Source organism: Bubalus bubalis, chromosome 16 (assembly GCF_019923935.1).
Source record: "Bubalus bubalis isolate 160015118507 breed Murrah chromosome 16, NDDB_SH_1, whole genome shotgun sequence".
Classification (NCBI taxonomy): domain Eukaryota; kingdom Metazoa; phylum Chordata; class Mammalia; order Artiodactyla; family Bovidae; genus Bubalus; species Bubalus bubalis.
The window spans coordinates 20,961,914-20,981,467 of record NC_059172.1 but is presented as its reverse complement, the minus strand read 5'-3'; the positions used below and the strand labels follow the sequence as shown (position 1 = coordinate 20,981,467).

Genomic DNA, 19,554 nt, shown 5'->3' with positions numbered 1-19,554 from the left:
CTTGAATTTGCCTAGGTTTTTGTACAGACTAGATCATTGATTCTCAGATGTTAGTGTGAATCTAAATGGCCTTGGGAACTTGTACACATATAGATACTTGAACCTCATTGCAGACTTACTGAACAAGAATCTTTCTGAAATTTTAAATATATTTTTACTGAACTTTGTATTAAGGAAAAATGTAAGCATTCAAAAGGAGACGGGATAGTATGATGACCCCTTTTTACTTAAAATTAAGCTCCTATGATAATTTATGGCTAATCTCATTTTATCTATATCCCCATCCACTTTCTCTTCTCTATTAGTTTGAAGCATATCCCAGGTATATTATTTCATGTTGAAATTTTTTTGTGTATATATTTTATTAGGTTTCCAGATGATTAAAAAACTTTTGAACAGTTAATACATGTACAAAGTAAAAAATAAGGTGGTTAAAAGAACATATAAAATAAATCTTTCTCATTGCCCCCAGTAGTCTTACTATTCTCCAAGGCAAAGCAGCCTATAACTTATTTATGTTTGTATAGATACTAATATATGTGCAAAAATATAGATATAGAATTCCCCCTTTAATTAAACATATATGGTAATATCTATTGTAAAGTACACATTTTCCTAAATTTTGCCTTTTTCATATTACAGTATTGGGAATCAGGTTGCAGCAGGTTAAATAGGTTGTTTTCATTCTTTTTCAAAAAGATTCTAGTTGGTCTGTGTATCAGAGTGTATGTAACTCATGCCTTTTGCATGGGTGTTTAGGTTTTTAGTGTTGTGTCTCTTTGCACATAGTGCTCCATGAATACCTTGTACCATATTTGAATTGTCCGATTCTTGATCAGAGAACATGCATGCATGTGTGCTAAATCACTTCAGTTGTGTCAGAGTCTTCGTGACCCAATGGACTGTAGCCCATCAGGCTCCTCTGTCCATGGGATTATCCAGGCTCACTAGTTCCATTAAAAAAATTATTTTCCTGTCTCTCCTGTTTTTGTTCATGCTTTTCTCTAAATCTATTAGTATATTTACACTTGCTACTTTAGGAATTTTGTTTATTGACTGTCATTCTGTGTGTTTCTGTGATTGTGGGTTACAGAAGGGATTTGAAATAAGAATGGTGATGTTAAGTTATTGAAGATGAGGGTGGGGAGCTTCACAGTGTCAAGCAAGCTTGATATGTTCAGAAGGAGTTATTGATGTGGCTTTGCATCATTAAAAAGATGATAAATTGGTGGAGTTTGAAAAACTCCCCTGAGTAACAGCATAGAACAGATGCCAAGAAGAATTTAAAAAAATGGATGAAAAGGTTTAGATCCAGGATTTCAGTTTACAATTTCTCATACATGTTGAACAACAAATCTTAATTTGTGTAATAAGTTTTTGTAGCTGATTTCTTACTAAAGCCAGGTCAACTTAAGAAAGTGGTAGTAACAAGAATTGTTTAGGAAGTTGAAAGAGGCATAAATTTATGCCTTTTACCTGAAGGGGCAGTGTATCTTCCTGTTGATTTTACTTCACCTTAGGTATAGGACCTGGAACCAATTAACTAGTCCCTTTGGGCTTCCCAGGTGGCGATAGTGGTAAAAAACCCGCCTGCCGATGCAGGAGACATAAGAGGATGCAGGAGACATAAGAGATGCAGGTTCGATTCCTATGTTGGGAAGATCCCCTGGAGGAGGGCATGGCAACCCACTCCAGTATTTTTGCCTGAAGAATCCCATGGATAGAGGAGCTTGGTGGGCTGAAGTCTGTAGGGTCGCAGAGAGTTGGACATGACTGAAGCAACTTAGTGTGCATGCATTGAGCTTTAATTTTCTTAACAGCAAACTTGGACTACATAAAATACTGCAAATAAAGCATTTGTCAAACTGTTGCATAGTAGGTGGTAGCTCTTATTATTTTAAGTGCTGCATATATTACATATTGTAATGGCAATCTGTTGGTTATTTTATTTATTTATTTGACTGTTCTGGGTCTTAGTTGCCACATATGGGATCTAGTTCCCCAACCAGGAACCAAACCCACATCCCCTGCATTGGGAGCAAGGAGTCTTAATCACTGGACCACCAGGGAAGTCCCATTTTTTAGAAGAATGGAAATATTTTGAAATCAATTCCCAAACAACATTTATTAAAAACCAACTTTATATTCTGAGTACTTTGTTTTAGATCTAGGGAGAAAGACTGTTTTATACACTGACAATTATAACAATGTCAGTCACGTCATATCATGCCTGGAGCGTGAGCGGTGAGTATATGTGTTCTAGGAAAGGGTTCATCAGGAAGGTATTGTATTAGGAATTCCCTGGTGATCCAGTTGTTAGGACTCAGTGTTTTCACTGCTGAGGACTGGACCAAAAAAAAAAAAAGAAGAAGAAGGACAACCACTGTATCACTTTGATTTGAATGTAAAGGAATTTACTATTAATACATGTTCAGGGATGATGTGAAAAGGACTTTAAAGAGAACATCATGAAAGTGACTTACATACTTATTTTTACAATTGATTTTTTTTTTCCCAAGGTAGTTCTTGAGCTTTAAGTTTAAGGAATATGACAACATTTGTGTAATATATATTTTCTGCTCTGATCATTGATTCATAAATGATACATTGGTAATAGAATGCTTACTTTTGCTAGATGTATACAGCTTAAGGATCTGTACATTTTCTTTTGGAGGGAAAATAGTTGGTACAGTTCCTTGGTTATATCTTAGCCATTGTAGCTTGTCCATAAATATTGATTGAATGAAGGTTCTCAACTGTTTAGTCCCAACCTTTCATGCAATGCACAAAATATCTGAAACACTAATTAACTAAAATGGAGACAGTGAAAATGTTTATCTTTTCCAAGGTGAAGAAAATCTTCATGGACCTTAACTGTTTTTATAAATGATGGACTTGACTCGTTAAAAGTTTTCTTCACGAGAGTTAAAAAATTGAACTTTTGTAGCTAATGTGACCCTTTTTTGTTTGTTTGTTTGTTTTTGTAGGTATGGCCTCACAAGTCTTGGTCTACCCACCGTATATTTATCAAACTCAGTCAAGTGCCTTTTGTAGTGTGAAGAAACTCAGAGTAGAGCCAAGCAGTTGTGTATTCCAGGAAAGAAACTATCCACGGACCTATGTGAATGGTAGAAACGTTGGGAATTCTCATCCTCCCACGAAGGGTAGTGCTTTTCAGACAAAGATACCATTTAACAGACCTCGGGGACACAACCTTTCTTTGCAGACAAGTGCTGTTGTTATAAAAAACACTGCGGGTGCTACAAAGGTTATAGCAGCTCAGGCGCCGCGAACTCAAGTGGAGGCACCTCAGATTGGGGCGTGGCGGCACAGGTTCAGTTTCCTAGAAGGCCCCCAGCGATGTGGATTGAAGCGCAAGAGTGAGGAGTTGGATCATCATAGCAGCGCGATGCAGATTGTCGATGAGGTGTCCATACTTCCTGCAATGTTGCAAACCAACATGGGAAATCCAGTGACAGTTGTGACAACCACCGCAGGAACCAAACAGAACTGTACCACTGGAGAGGGCGACTATCAGTTAGTGCAGCATGAAGTCTTATGCTCCATGAAAAACACTTACGAAGTCCTTGACTTCCTTGGTCGAGGCACTTTTGGCCAGGTAGTCAAATGCTGGAAAAGAGGGACAAATGAAATTGTAGCAATCAAAATTTTGAAGAACCACCCTTCGTATGCACGTCAAGGTCAGATAGAAGTGAGCATATTAGCAAGGCTCAGTACTGAAAATGCTGATGAATATAACTTTGTACGAGCTTACGAATGCTTTCAGCACCGTAACCATACTTGTTTAGTCTTTGAGATGCTGGAACAAAATTTGTATGACTTTCTGAAACAAAATAAGTTCAGTCCCCTTCCACTAAAAGTCATTCGACCCATTCTTCAGCAAGTGGCTACTGCACTGAAAAAATTGAAAAGTCTTGGATTAATTCATGCAGACCTCAAACCAGAGAATATTATGTTGGTGGATCCTGTTCGACAGCCATACAGGGTTAAAGTAATAGACTTTGGGTCAGCCAGTCATGTGTCAAAGACTGTTTGTTCAACATATCTGCAATCTCGGTACTACAGGTAGGTGATGATTATTTTTTGGTTATTCGATAAGTGTTGAATTTTTGCTGAATGAAATACTTTTGTGTGTGTATGTGGTGAAAAAGACTGCTTTGGATACATAGATATCAAGATACTTTAGGCATAAAATCTGTTCAGGCAGAATAGAAATTTCTACTGCAAATTTCTGTGCTAGAGACATCTGGTTATTTTTATTGTTAATAGAAGACCTGAAGGATTGATAGGTGGTTAATGATGATTAAACGGAAGTCTAAATATTGAGAAAGGGTTTGTAGTAAATTTTGTACATTTCTTTGGAGAAGAAAGTGGTAGCCCACTCCAGTAATCTTGCCTGGAGAATTCCATGGACAGGGGAGCCTGGTAGGCTGTAGTCCATGGGGTCGCAGAGAGTCAGGCATGACTGAGCAACAGTCATTTTCTTGGGCATTTTTCAGTGCTTAAGAAAACTAGCTTTTTAAAGACACATCTGATAGAACTGAACATTTAGAAAGTTTTAAAAATACAGAAAGTCACTTTGATTAGTAATTTTAAGATTTAAACTTACTTCCATGGCTACCACAAATGTTCAAGCTGCTCTTTTGTAACAAGTTTGGTTATGTTCTTTACATATATGTTTTAGGTAATGCTATTTTGATGTTCGTACTATGGGTGGAATTTAAAGAAGAAAATAATTTCCATGCAATGTCATGATTAATATAATGCTAGCCTGGAGTACAATAAATGGTCTTGAGGTTAGCTAATCATTACCAAGATTCAGAGTATCTTAAGTTTGTAAGTGTTTTTAAATTCATAGTTGTATAATTTTGAGAAATTCTTTTCATTTCAGCTTAAATGAGTTTTATGGTCTTGGTGTATTCTGGAGCCCCACAAGCCCCAACTCAGCGGGCAAATGAAAGATCTGACAATATTGGCCATTATTAATAAGTTCATAAATAGACAAAAACATGAAGTTTATTGTTGGAAACTGTTAGAACAGGAGAAAGGAAACTCACATTTATGTCACTTGGTTGATAATTAAGTTTACTATAATATAAGAAATCAGAAGTATAGCCTAAATTACCCTTTATATTCCTAATGTTGTAATTTTTAGTCTGAGAGCACTAGGTACTGTTCTTAAAATCTTTTAGATGGCTTAAAAGGTATTGTAGTTGTAGCAGTGTCATGAGTCTTAATTGATATCTCCTATAATTGGATATATTTGACCCTCTGTGCTCCTGACCAAAACCAATTTTTTTCCCCCAATTTAATGTAACACAAGATAAACTTTTAGTTAATTTTTCTCTGGAAAAATTACTTTAATATCTGATATAACAGCATGAGAGGAATAGTGTTTCCCCTTTCCCTTGTGTTCTGTGGATGCTGTCTTTTTATGAGTTTTGAGCAGTCAGCTAGCATATTATATAAACCCCCCGGCTCCAGCTGCTTGGGCTCTATATTTAGCTCACTTGTTAGTAAATGACTTCATTATATTTGGGTCCTGCATTATTCGGCATATCAGATTTAGTTATGTGTAATACCTTGACTCCTTTTCTTTATTTGAAATCTTTTCTTTTGGATGAGAGTAAAAAAAGAGCTTTATTTTTATACTTGAGATGATCTGTTTATTAAATGTTTCAAGAGAGTAAAAGAAATCCTTTAAAAAGCAGTCTAAAATACTAAATATTTTATGATAGTGGTTTTTAACATTAGGCTTTTGCACAAATAGCCTCTTTTGGGAATGGAAAAATAAGGTATGAATAATTGCTGAGTACAGCTAGTAGTTTCTAATTTGTTTTTATACATAAATTTCTAGTAAATAATTTACCTGAATTTCAGAAGCTATATAGGTGCTGGACTTAAAATGTTTAGCGTTTAAACAAAAAAGTTTCTTAATTATAAAAAGATGTGTTATTTAGCATTTTGGTTGCTGTTACGTAGATAAAATTTAAAAATGGAGTTTCTGTCAGTTGGATTCAAGGTTAAAAGAGTTAGGAAATATTATGGTAAATTAGTGAAAATGTAATGTCGTCCTTAATCAGGTACTGTTTTAATGTTTTGTATAATTTTGCATAAAAATAGCAGGTTACCATTATTTTTCAGCATTGGTGTGTACTTTATCAATTCTACCTTGGTTTGACTGAGTTTACTTATAAACCTGATGAGGCAATAAGCAAAAGTGTCTCATTCTTGATTTTTTACTCTTTGTTTAAGATACATTGTACTTAAAAAACGAAAGCAGGAAGTGGCAACTTACCAAATTAAATATTTTTGAACTAATCACAGTGGGAACACGTAGCCCAAGTTCCAAAGTAAACGATTTGTGTTTAAACACAGGTTCATGTGTTACTGTTTCTTTGAACCGCGCAGCACAGAAACATAGTAGGGATATCTTAAAATAGACAGAGGACGGTGGCCAGAAATTGTTGACTGCTATAGATGGTGAGGCTGTCTAGCTCTTGTAGTGATATAAGCCAGAAGTACATGCTAAGGGCATTGATTTGCTCAAGGTCAGCATGTTCTAAATTCAGCTGCTTGAGTATGGTTTCTGTCAAGAACACGTAGGGCTCCTCAATGCATAAAAGGTTTTAGCAGCAGAAGGGGCTGTATTTATGAGGTGTGGTGGCAACATTCAGGTCATAAATATCTTTTTCTTCTTTTTTTAAATACAGAATTTTAGCCTGTGGTTCTGAGTCATTTCAGAACATAGAGACAGGAAAGTGGGCTGGAAAGTAACCTGTATAGCGGTTGTATTCTTTGCTACTTGACTGAATAATTTAGCATTAATTTTTAGCATTAGTGGTTGTTGAAGTAAATGCTGCTTTTTTGGCATATAATAGTTGACAAAGAGATATGTAAGGTAAAAAAAACAATTCAGGCTTACCAGCTTTTGTTTAGCTTATTCCTAACCCCTCATGCCTTTTTTAAACCCTAAGTATCAAAGACAGTTTCTGTAACAAAATTAAAACACACAGGATGACCTATTAATAAAATAACCAGTATTTTATATAGGGTACTTTTTTCAAGTGCTTTTAAATAAAATTCCTAGTTTGTTTTTCCTATCTCAATTTCTGTGTTCTTAGATAAAACGCTTGGTGGAATTCCTGTTTAAAAAGTTGAAAACAGGCTTATACAAGTGAGACAGGTCCAAGTTCACAGTGCAAGCTTATCAGAATTTTTGTGGAGTCCTTTCTGTATGCTGTGCTAGATGCTAGGGATACAGAGGTGGTAAAAACAGTTTCCTCATTTAATGCAGGAGAAAAAATAGTTTGTGTCAAGAAGTTCTAGGGCTGAACCCTGTGTAGGGTGTTTTGGGAACCCAAAGGAGAGCACTGCCTAATCCGAGAGTTTAGAGAGGGATCTGGGGAGAGATGACTCTTGACTTGAATGAGCCTTGAAAGGAGAGAAGGGGTTGTAGTCAATTAGTCTTTTTTTTCTTTTTGGCTTGTGGGATTTTAGTTCCCTGACCAGGGACTGAACCTGGGCCATAGCAGTGAAAGCTCTGAGTCTTAACCATTGGATCTCCAGGGAATCCCAAGGATGGACTAGTCTTAAGGAGTGTTCTCTGTCCCACAGCCACCCTTACCTAAGAGCTCAATATTGGCTGAAATTGCTGGTAGCTTCTTGTCTGTATCAAAGAACTTGTTTTGTTTGGGAATCTTTATTAGACAAACATAAAGTTGTCATTTGGGTTTAGTTTTAACAGATGTTTTAATAGACGATTCCAAAAGTCTATAATGTGATTTTCAATGCCATAGATTGTGGTCACAGACATAAATTACTCCATATATTAGGCCTTCAAATAAAAATTTTGACAGCGCTCTTAAAAGTTTTTTTTTTAAACAGCTTTATTGAGCTATAATTCACATACTATTAATTTTATCCATTTAAAGTGCACATTCATTGTCCTTTAGTATGTTCACAGTTGCGCATCATCACCGCACTTTTAGAACATTTTCTTTACCCCCTAAGAACCCCCGCTCCTGCTCCCTAGCACGCTTTAGGCATCTTTCCCCGATCTTCCCACCCTTCTAGCCCTAGGCAACCAAAAATCTACTTTCTGTCTCTACAGATTTGCATATTCCAGACATCTCATATGAATGTAATCATACAATATGTTGTTCTTTTTAACTGGCTTTTTCTGCCCACTTAGCATAATGTTTTCAAGATTCATCTATATGTAGTAGGTATCAGCACTTCATTTTTTTGTTGTTGACAAATAATTCCATTTATAGATATACCACATTTTATATATCCATTCATCAGCTGATGGAGACCTCAGTGAAAAGATAATGTGAATAGAAAACTCTAATCTGGCCCATGTTTAAGTCTTTCATTAAAAATACTTAGTGCCTATAAAGTATAAAGTATTTCCTGGGTGCCGGTTATTCATTGAGGAGCAAAAATAAAGACCCTACTATTATGATGCTTACAATCTAATGTGTAGATAACCAGAAAAGTAAAGTATTCTAATTGGAAAAGAACAGGGAGAGAGACTAACAAGATAAACTTATTTTTTTGTTTTGTCTTAATTATTTTAGGCAATAAAAAGTTGCAAAAATTGTGAGAAGAATTTTTTTTTATGCCGTTGACCTAGATTCTCTAAGTGTTTCAAATTTACCACCCGGGTTTCCTCCTCATTCTTTTTCTATGTGCGTCATATACAGATACACATGTACATTTGTTGTTACAGTTTTAGAGCAAGTTGTAGATGTAAAACCCCTTTACCTCTAAATACTTAACGATGTATAAGAGATTGTGTGTATTCCTAAACCTAAGGACATCCTCTTGCATAACCCCAGTGCAATAATCAGAATCATTGTTGGTTGACATCAGTATTATTGATTTGATGAACTGAACTGCTCAATACTATTTGGTTTAAGGGAATTAAAATCAATTCAGCACTAGTAGCTTTACAGACTTAATTCAGATTTTACCAGTTGTCATATTTTGCCGTATATACACAATAGAATACTACTTAGCCATAAAAGAGAATGCAACTTTGCCATTTGCAATAATATGGATGTACTTGGAGAGTATAATGCTAAGTGAAATAAGTCAGTCAGAGAAAAATACTGTATGATAACGTATGAAATCTAAAAAATAAAACAAACTAGTGAGTGTAACAAAAGAGAAACAGATAGATCTAGAGAACAAACTAGTTCTCATTGGGGAGAGGGAAGAGGAGAGAGGAGAAGCAAGATAAGGGTAGGGAGTTAAGAGGCACAAACTGTGACATATAAAATAAGATACAAGCATATATTGTAAAACACAGGGAATATAGTTAACATTCTATAACAACTGTAAATGGAGTATAACCTTTAAAAATTGTGAATCACTGTGTTGTACTTATATACTAAAACTTACATACTTAAGTTTATATGTGCTTATATACTTAAAACATACACTATTGTATTTCAACTATACGACGCTTTTGAAGAGTACAGACCAGTTATTTTGTACAATGTTGTCAGTTTGAGTTTGTCTGATGTTTTCAGGTTAAGTATTTTAACTTGCAGAAATGCTGCTTTGTCCTCAAATGTTGGGAGGCATATGCTGTCAGTTTGCCTCATTACTAGTAATGCTGACTTTGATCACTTGATTGAGGGGGTGACTGCCAGATTTTTCCACCATAAGGTTTATTTTTGTATCTTGTGATACTTTGAGACTATTCACAGTCGCTGTTTCTTATCTTATTTTCACAGGCCAGTTTTAGCGTCCATTGATGAATATGGCCTTTAACAGTTATTAACTTAGGGGTTGCAAAAATGATGACTTTCAAGCTCTATCATTTAAGGAATTCTCCTATGAGGAAGAGCTTTTGTACTCTGTTGTTGTTGTATAGACTTACAGGTTCATATGCAGTGGGTTGTAATTCATTACTTGTCATTTGCTTTACTGGCACAGTTGTCCTAAATTGTCTAGCAAGAGCCTTTTAATTTTTTTTTAAATTTAATTCCTTTATTTATTTTTGGCTGTGCTGGGTCTTCGTTGCTGTGTGAGCTTTCTCTAGTTGGGGTGAGTGGGGGCTGCTCTCCAGCTGCGGTGCACAGGCTTCTCATTGCGGTGGCTTTTCTTGTTGCAGAGCATGGGGTCAGGAGCACAGGTTCTGCACTTGTAGCACACAGGCTTAGTTGCTCTGCAGCATGTGGATCTTCTGGATCAGGGATTGAACCCGTGTCTCCTGCATTAGCAGGCAGATTCTTTACTGCTGAGCCACCAGGGAAGCCCTAGGAAGAGCCTTTTGAAGTTTGCTCTTGTGTACCTTTGACATGGCCCCATCCTTCCTTGAGAGCTTACTTGCTGGCGTTTCGAGCTGTTCCAGGTTTACTCTGTACTTTTCTTGTTCCATACTTTGTATTGGCTATTTTTCTAAAGGACTCTGGTTCCTTTTGTTGGAGATGATAGTAAAGCAGGGAATTCATACTGATATGTTTATTTCCGTCACCTCAGAGTTCATTCTCTCCTTCTTCCTTTATTTATGATCTCTTCTCTTATATCGAGAAACTTGGCTTTTATTATCCACAGTGTTACTTATTTGCTCAATTTCAGAATACACTTCAAGTAGTTTTGGAATTGCTAACCCATACCACTGCTAATTTACTAACAAGAGTGCACATTTATTTATAATTTTTATTCTTAGCCTTAGACTTGAGAATGTGTTCAAAGTGCTATATTCCAGAGTTACTTAGGTTAGTTCTTCCTCAGCCCCCTTCCCCCATCTTCAATGTGATTGTTTTTTATTTGAAATATAATTAAGTTCATTTCATTATATTCCATTTTGGGTCCTCTGTGTTCTTATTTATTAGACTATATGAAATATTAAAATAGTTAATGTTACTTAGTATATATGACTTGTGAGGATGATACTTTATATATTTGCACATTAATAGGTTTTAAAGTAAGAGTTATGATACTCTTGGTATATAGGTGTGATATTAGTTTATAAGATAACAATACATAATACATGTGCTAAGTAACATAGTTAGGTATTGGTGGGCTGCTATCTACAGGGTCGCAGAGTCAGACACAACTGAAGCGACTTAGCAGCAGCAGCAGCAGGACAAAATTATTTTGTAAAAGCTTGGTCACAGAGTGAGTTTGTTAATTCTGTTGATTATAGATGTAAAATATGTAATAAATGTAATGCCATATAAACAGCTGATCAGTATTTAATGTCAGATTGGAATGACTGTATTCTAGAATTGCATATAACTGTTAGTTATTCACAGGTTAAAATGAAAACTTTTGTGATGGTTTATAAAATTAAGTTGAATTAAGGTCTTCAATTTCTAAGGTTTTATTAGTTTTTCCTCTTGTGCAATGTAGCTTTGTTTCAGAGGTGTGTGTAGTTTCATGGATGTACTGTAATAGAATGTGATGACATCATGGATTAGATGTCAGTCCTGACCACACACACCTCAGGATGCATGTGCCTATTTGTTTCTGAGTCTTCAGCATTTTGCTGTGAATGGAATTCAGCTCCCGGGATGTTATTAGCAGAGTGTCTGCTGCCACAGAAGAGTACCAGTTCAGGGGCCAGTGAATAATTTAGGCATCAGTTGGTGTGGTGAGATTGTGTTACTTAGGAGAGAATCTAATACATGTGCTAAACTTTGACATTAAAAAGAACAAATGTGTTTTTTCTTTTTTTGAGAGAACAGTGAATTACAGAAAGTTTTAGATTTATTTATCTAAAACCAGTGTACGAATTAAAATGTTTTTGATTTCATGTTTTAAAAATTATATTAGTTATGGATGCTCTGTCAGAAAAAAATTCAATAATAGAGAAGGCCAAGAAGCAAAACAGGAACAATTTCCCCCTTTATTGTGACTCTGCCTTGTAATTTTTATAATTTGTTTTATACTTTATAAGCCCTTCCCTGTGGTGTATGTTTCGTTTGTTTTCTGATATTGCTATAGGGAACCTTCTTGTAAGTCCTTGGACACTTGTAGTAGGTTTATTTCCACTACATTTCTAGAAGGAGACTTGTTGGGTCAAAGGATACTAACATTGTGCTATTGGACGCTGCCAAATTTCCTTTCAGAAATGTTGTCTTGTTCCAGTTTACAGTCTTGCCAATAACGTGTGAAAATGTCCTTTTCTTCACATTCTTGTCATCACAAGGGCTTTTTTTTTTTTTTTTTTGATTGGTAGCTGTAAATAGGCAAAAAAGAAAATCATTTAAATTTTATCTTCACTCTTCACTACGTTTTAAAAAGTTTTATGTATGTCTTCTGGAGAAGGCAATGGCACCCCACTCCAGTACTCGTGCCTGGAGAATCCCAGGGACGGGGAAGCCTGGTGGGCTGCCGTCTGTGGGGTCGCACAGAGTCGGACACGACTGAAGTGACTTAGCAGCAGCAGCAGCATGTATGTCTTCTTTGTCATGTGTTATACTGGTTGATACTCTTTTATATGGAGAATGAGAATGTCAAAATAAACAAAGTTCCTATAAAAACAATATTTATTGATGGCTTAGTACCAGCCACTGTGCGGAGAACTTTTACCCTTTACCCTCGTAGCAGTCATGGTAAGTGGTAGTGTTGTCTTTATTTGACAGATAGGGGATTTGAGTTTCAGATATGTTAAGCAACTTGCCCAGTGGTACACAGTTAACTGCAGAGCTGTGATCTGAGCACCGTTCAGCCTATCTGTTTGCTGTGGTCCTTCTCCAGAGATTTCCCTTCATCTTCCTGAAACTCCTGTGCTAAAGGACACTGATGACTTGTTTGTTAACCACCATATTGGAGAGGTTTTTTCTTTTTAGAAGTCCACATCTGGCTGGACCTCTGTCTTTCAATGCTGTTAGTGCTTTATTTTATTGAAATGTTCTCTGCTAGTTTCCTAAACACCATAACCCTCAGATTCTTCTTTCACTTTGCTAGCTTTTTTGTTCTTTTTTACAGCTCTTAAATGAGTACACCCCCCAGGGTTCAGTCTGGGCCACTTTCTCATTCAATATACTTGCCTTTTGGAGACCTTACTCTCTCCCTTGACTTCAGTTTGTTTGTTGTATGGTAAAATTTCAAATACCTTCCTGTAGCCCTGATCTCCCTTTGAACACCTAATTTGTTTCCAGTTATATCCTTGGACAGTCTCTGGGTTTTACTAACTCATGTTCAAATGATTCGTCTTTATCCCAAGGCTTCTCATCTCCCTTATTACATATCAGAATTATTAAAAGAATCATTTCCATTAGATGTTTATGTCCTGTGTATCTAATCATTTTATGACCAAATCCTATTGATTTTACCTCTGAAATATCTTCATATGTTAATTTTGCCATGTTCTTCTCACTGCTTTGTTCTGGTCTGGACTTCGGTACTAGATTAGTCATTGATTTTTTTTAAACCCGTAGTCTCTGCCTCTTACTCTTCTTAATCCTGAATTGTTAGAGATGTGTTGTGGGTTGGTTTGAGAGATCACAGGACTGTGTACACACAGATACGCTAGAAGAGTTTTTTTGTTTTTTAAAACTGCTTTGCTCTTTTTTACTCCTTCAGTTCTGATCAGCAAATGTGACAAAATAGTGACCTTTTGGAAACCTAATTTCAGTGACCTCAAGATTATGGCATGAATTTTCCTGGTAGTACAGTGGATAAGAATCTGCCTGCCAATGCAGGGGACCATGGGTTTGATCCCTGGTCCAGAAAGATCCCATATACTGTGGAGCAGTTAAACCCGCGCGCCACAGCTGCTGGAGCCTGTGCCACGACGACTGAAGCCTGTGCACCCTGGAAGCCACTTGGCTTCTCTTGTTGCAGAGCACGTGCTCTAGGCTGCACACCGCGACCATGAGTGGTCCTTGCTCACCACAACTAGAGAAAGCCCATGCGCAGCAATGAAGACCCTGTGCACTACCCCCGCCAGAAAAAAAAAAAAAAGATTATGGCATACGTTTGGCTTGAAATAGTTGTACACAATTGGACACCACTGATAAAATAATCAAAAAAGGGATCAGAATACTTAAAAAATGTGTTAGTAGAATGTTGTGCTTAGGAAGCGTTTGGTAACTTTCAATAGGTTCATAGTACACCCCCTGGTAACATGAGCCCTGTATCTCTGTTATGTCAGGAGTCTCTCTGTGGTTTGGAGCTATTTCATATTGTAGCAGAATGCTCCCTGGGGTTATACAGTAAATGTGGATTTTCCCCTTTCCTTCCTCTAAAGCTAAATTAATCATCAGTAGCTCATAAAGATAAAAATATTGGTATTAAGATGTTGGATGTATAAGCAAATAGAGATGGAAACAGCTGTATAGACATTTAGTCTATCTTACTTTATAGAAGAGACCAGTGAAATCCAATATACCTAAATGAGAATTGTCATATCAACATTTATAAATAACTGTGTTATATGTATGTAATAGGGTTATATTTGATTTTGAGAAATAACAAAGTAATAGTAAATTATCCTTGTAAACAGTAAAACTTAATGGTAGAAGTTGACAGTGACAGCAAAAGCCATCTGAAAGCAGGTATCATTTTCAAACAAAATACTCTTAGAAGTATTTAAAAGGAATAAACTCACTGAATACACTCATTTGAATAATATGATGGTGAAACTGTAATATGACAGAAAAGTGTGTTTGAATCTTTTAAAGATTTTATTTGCTCTAACTTGCTTTTCATTAACATAAGTCCTTCAGAGAGAATGTCATTGAATTAGTAACAAGATTCTAAACACAATGTAGTATTTTAGATAGGATGGTCTTTCTTTTTAGGGCTTATGAGGAAATACTTTTTAGTGGTTCATATGAAGCATTAGCAGTGTTTCAAGGAATGACAGAATTTTAGTAAAAAAAACCAAATGAAACAGTATATTTATGTCTGCTAAATAATGCCAAATTATTTATTCATAGGTTCATAACTTCAGCTCTGCTACTTTATTGTATCACTTAGAGCAAGTTATTTAACCTTTCTGAGCCTAGTTTACTTATATGTAAAATATTAGCTACCTCAAAGAGTCTTATGAAAGTTAAACTCCATAATGCATGTAAAGCAATTAATACAGTCTTAGGACAATTTTATAAGTAGAAGCTACTTTTAAAAACAGTGTGTGGTTTAAAGAAAATGTGTAGTGGTAACAAGGTAATAAGGAGTCTCCCATAATTATCCCCTGTGGGCCTGCATTGGGTATATGTGCTGCTTTATTCTTTGAGGCAAAGCCTGTGAAATCTTAGAAAAAGTAGCTGAATTTGTGTTCATAATGGTCAATTCAGCCATTGTTTGGGGTAGTGGGGAAATTAATGTACATTTTTCTCCACATGGCTGTCCCTTAAGTGAGCCACATTTATTATTCCACTACATGGAAGGGGCAGTTTTGTCACAAACCAGGAGACCTTATATGAGTGCGTCTGTTTTTGGACTCATTGTTCTGTCTTTTCTTGGGCCAGTGTCATGGTGTCATTACCGCACTTGGCACTGTGTGTCCTCCTGCTGTTCTTCAAAGGCTTCTAGATGAATTGCAGAATGTGTCAGTCCTACAAAAGACACTTTCATTTTTGAAGTATAGATATAATTCCTGGGAATGCTTGGGGAGTTATTTTCTTTCAGAGCTTTAAAGATGTTATAATCTGGTGACTGTTGTTACTATAGGGAATTGGTTCCTTTGATGATAGTATGTCCTTCATACCATACATGATGGTATGTACCCAGAGGGGTACACTTACGGGTTTTTCTTTGGTTTAAGCAATTGACGTGTGTGTGTGTGTGTGTGTGTATTCTGCCTGGCCTTATTTAAATCCCCTTTCTTCTCCATATTTTACTGTTAAAATGTCTCAGACTTACGAATAATATGAAAGGGTTTACAGTGAACATGCATATGCTCACTGCTTGGATTCTATAATTAAGATTTTGCTACATAGCTTTATCACAGATATTCCTTCTGTCCATTTATCATTCCATCCTTTTCTCATGAGACAATTCAAAGTTATAGATGTTCCCATACACTGTACCATTATACACTTACGCATGCTACTCATAAAATAGCTCAGTATTTATTTGTGGTTCCTTTTTTGTAATGACATTTTATATGTAGTATAATGCACAAATCTAAGCATTATATCCCATTGAGTTTTGACAGATGCATACACGTGTGTAACCCAGATTCACGTGTGTCATCCCAGAAAATTCTCTCATGTCTCTCTCCATTCATTGTCTGTCCCTCCATCTTGACTTTTCATTTTTTCACAGCACATTAGTTTTTCTCTTCTAGAACTTCCTGTCAGTGGAACACACCTTTTGTTTAAAGTTAATTTTACTCAAGGATTTTGTGATTTTTGGTGTTTTTTCTTGTATCAGTAGATCATTTCTTTTTATTGATAAGTAATTTTTCTGGCACAAGAAGTTTTCCAAGCTTACCTTATACTTTGCCTCTCAGTTTTGGAATCAGCCATTTCTCTAAGGCTCCCTACTTCCTTTTAGGTATGGGAATGGTATTTAGATGTCAAGAATTTGTTGTTTTAACAAGTAGATTACAGGTTTTTTTTGGTGAAACTATCATTTAATTCATTCTCTTCAACAGTTTTTATCATTAAAGTACCTATTATTATTTCAATAACTCGATAATTAGGGCTGCCTCTATTAATTTTTCCTCTTTCTGTTTCTTTGCATTTGATTATAGTTCCTATTAGGCTGGTAACTTTTTGTTTGTTTGCTTGTTTCTTTAGCACTGGACCTTGGGTATTATTAAGTGTTAGATAGCATCACTCTTGTGGTATTCCTGCTGAAAATAGATAACTTGAACCTCCTTGTGAGGAAACATTAACTGAACACAAATCCTGGGACAGTCTACAAAATAGCTAGTTTGTATTCTTAAAAATTGAGTCTCATGAGGACCACAGAAATGCTGAGGAATTATCCCAGGTAAAGGGAATTAAAGAGACATGGGTCTAGGATTTATTTTTAAAAATGGTTTATTGTGAAAGAAGTCATTATTGAGACAGTTGGAAAAATCTGAATAGTAGTATCACATTAATATTAATTTCCTGGTTTTGACAGGAATTACACGCTGTAACTATGTAAGAGACTCTCCTTGTTTTTAGGAGGTAAGCACTGAAAGAAGCGTTTAAGGGTAGAGGGATTCAGCGCTTGCATCTTAACTGTCAAATGATTTATAAAAATCATTTGTATGTGTATATAAAAGATAATACAAATGTGATAAAATGTTAATGTTTAGAAATCTGATTGCAAGTGTATAAGAATTCTTTGTATTTGTAACTTTTCTCTAAATCTAAAAGGATGTCAACTTAAAAAGTTGTAACGGAACAAATATGAGAACAATAGTGATATATTTGCTGAGTTAAGTGAAATTTAAGAATTTCACCTTTAAGAAATGTGCCACCAGATTAAGAGATCGCTCATTTGGTGAATCAGTATCTAATCTTCTACCTGCTTGTTACTGCCTGGTCTTATGATTGAATGATGCATTTGCAGTAGTTCACAAAATAAAATGATCTATATAATGGTGTTGAGGAACTTGGATTTTCACTGAGACTCCATGGTCTCAGTGATGTTTATAAGCCCTCCTACTTACTTAGAGAACTTGGAAAGTTACTTCTGTGCTTTATTTTCCTCATGCCTACAATGGGATAATACAGTGCTGAGGATTTTGTTAGAATTAGTGAGATAATGAGCATAAAACATTTAGTACAAAATCTGATTACTCATTAGAGCTCACTAAACATATTTTTGTTATTTTCAATATTTTTGAAAAATTTCAAATTAAATAATTTCAATTAAATAATTTTTGTTGTCTGATTTAAACACATCATATAGGTTATGAACTTCTGTTGGCATCCACTGATGGTACATTATAATTTTAAATATATCTCATAGTCAAATAAATTTGAGAAGTTTTTGTACTTCCCTCCTCATCACCTGTAGTATAGTACCAACTCAGCTCCTTAGCTTTTCTCTCTTGATATGTATTAACAACAGTGTTCTCAGTTTTCTCTTCCATAAAATGGAATTTTGAGATCTTGCCTACAGTTCTTGATAGGTAAAACACAAAACATGGACTTCCCTGGTGGTCCAGCAGTTAGGACTCCATGTTTCCACTGCAAGGGGCTCGGGTTCAATCCCTGGTTGGGGATTTAAGATCCCGTTCATGCCTGAAGGTGCTGCCAAAGAGTAAAAAAAAAAAAAAAAAAAAAAAAAAAAGGCGTGGAAAAAAAAAAAACCAACCCATGAAAAATAGTACTGTTTGTAAATGAAATACATTTCTGACTCTACTTTTATAAAATATTAGCTCTTGATCAGTCATAGGTTTGCAAATCATTGATGTATACATCTTTTTGGATGTTGGGGTCTAAGTGATATATTTGGCATATTGGTAATGGCTATTAAATCTTTGCTGTCTCCTATCCTCTACCTCTGAGGTTTTACATTTAATATATTTTGAAGATATTTATTATTACTGCAGTCCTTTGTACTTGGTGCTTTGATCTGGAGCATTGTGCAGCATACTTAAAAGATTAAGTGCCCTTGCAATAAGGATATTTTTAATTGTGGTATTTTTAGCCTACGACTCAAGCTACATTTGAATGAGTGTCTATTCTAAGAGCTTGTACTTTTGATTACATTTCATCATGTTATTGAATAGTTGTAGTTACAATCATAAAAGCAATCTGTTGAATATCGAATATTCTCTAGCCTTGTTATTGCCTATAGCAACAAGTTTCTTATCATGGTAAACATTCGTGACTTCAAAAAGAAAATATTTCTAGAAGTGATTGATTGGTTCTTTTAAAACTTATTTGCCTTTCTGTCTGGAGAAGGCAATGGCACCCCACTCCAGTACTCTTGCCTGGAAAATCCCATGGATGGAGGAGCCTGGTAGGCTGCAGTCCATGGGATCTCTAAGAGTCGGACACGACTGAGCGATTTCACTTTCACTTTTCACTTTCATGCATTGGAGAAGGAAATTGCAACCCACTCCAGTGTTCTTGCCTGGAGAATCCCAGGGACGGGAGAGCCTGGTGGGCTGCTGTCTGTGGGGTCCGAGTCGGACACGACTGATGCAACTTAGCAGCAGCAGCCTTTTTCTGTCAGTGTTGAGGTTTTGTCGGTGGTTTTTCTTTTTAAAAAGCACCATTCTGCACAATATTGAATCGAGTGCTGATTAAGCTAGAAAGAAGCTCCCTAATACATTTTAAGTCTTCTTTCTGTTAAAGGTCTGGTTGTACAAATGTTCTTTCATATTTTCATAAATTTTAGTTGTGTTATGATTTGAAAGATTCTTGGAGATCTTCCAGTTTCCCTGTTGTACTTAGAGGCATCTTCTCCATGGTGTCCCCTGCAGACGGTGTAGAGCCTCTCAAGGCCATCTCCAGTGATCCTCCCTCCCAAGACTCTGCGTTCCCAGCTTCAGAGAGTCACACTTGGAAGTTATTCCTGATAATAAAAGGAAATAAACTGGCTTAACACTGACTATGTGATTACTTTGATGGTAGTACAGTTAGAAGAAAACATGAAATTCTATAAAAT

At 35.9% G+C, this 19,554-nt stretch overlaps 1 protein-coding gene across 5 annotated transcripts in view; it reads left to right on the top strand.

Annotated features, from left to right (window-relative positions):
* The window catches only part of HIPK3 (homeodomain interacting protein kinase 3), an 81,822-nt gene that overhangs the window by 22,650 nt on the left and 39,618 nt on the right, over positions 1 to 19,554 (top strand). For all 5 annotated transcript variants that reach the window (XM_025266251.3, XM_006043093.4, XM_025266253.3 and 2 more), the window contains one exon: positions 2,988 to 4,086. In XM_025266251.3, coding sequence (XP_025122036.3) covers positions 2,990 to 4,086 — 1,097 coding nt within the window. In that variant the 5' untranslated portion in view covers positions 2,988 to 2,989. Of the gene's footprint in view, positions 1 to 2,987; positions 4,087 to 19,554 lie in introns of those variants that run through there.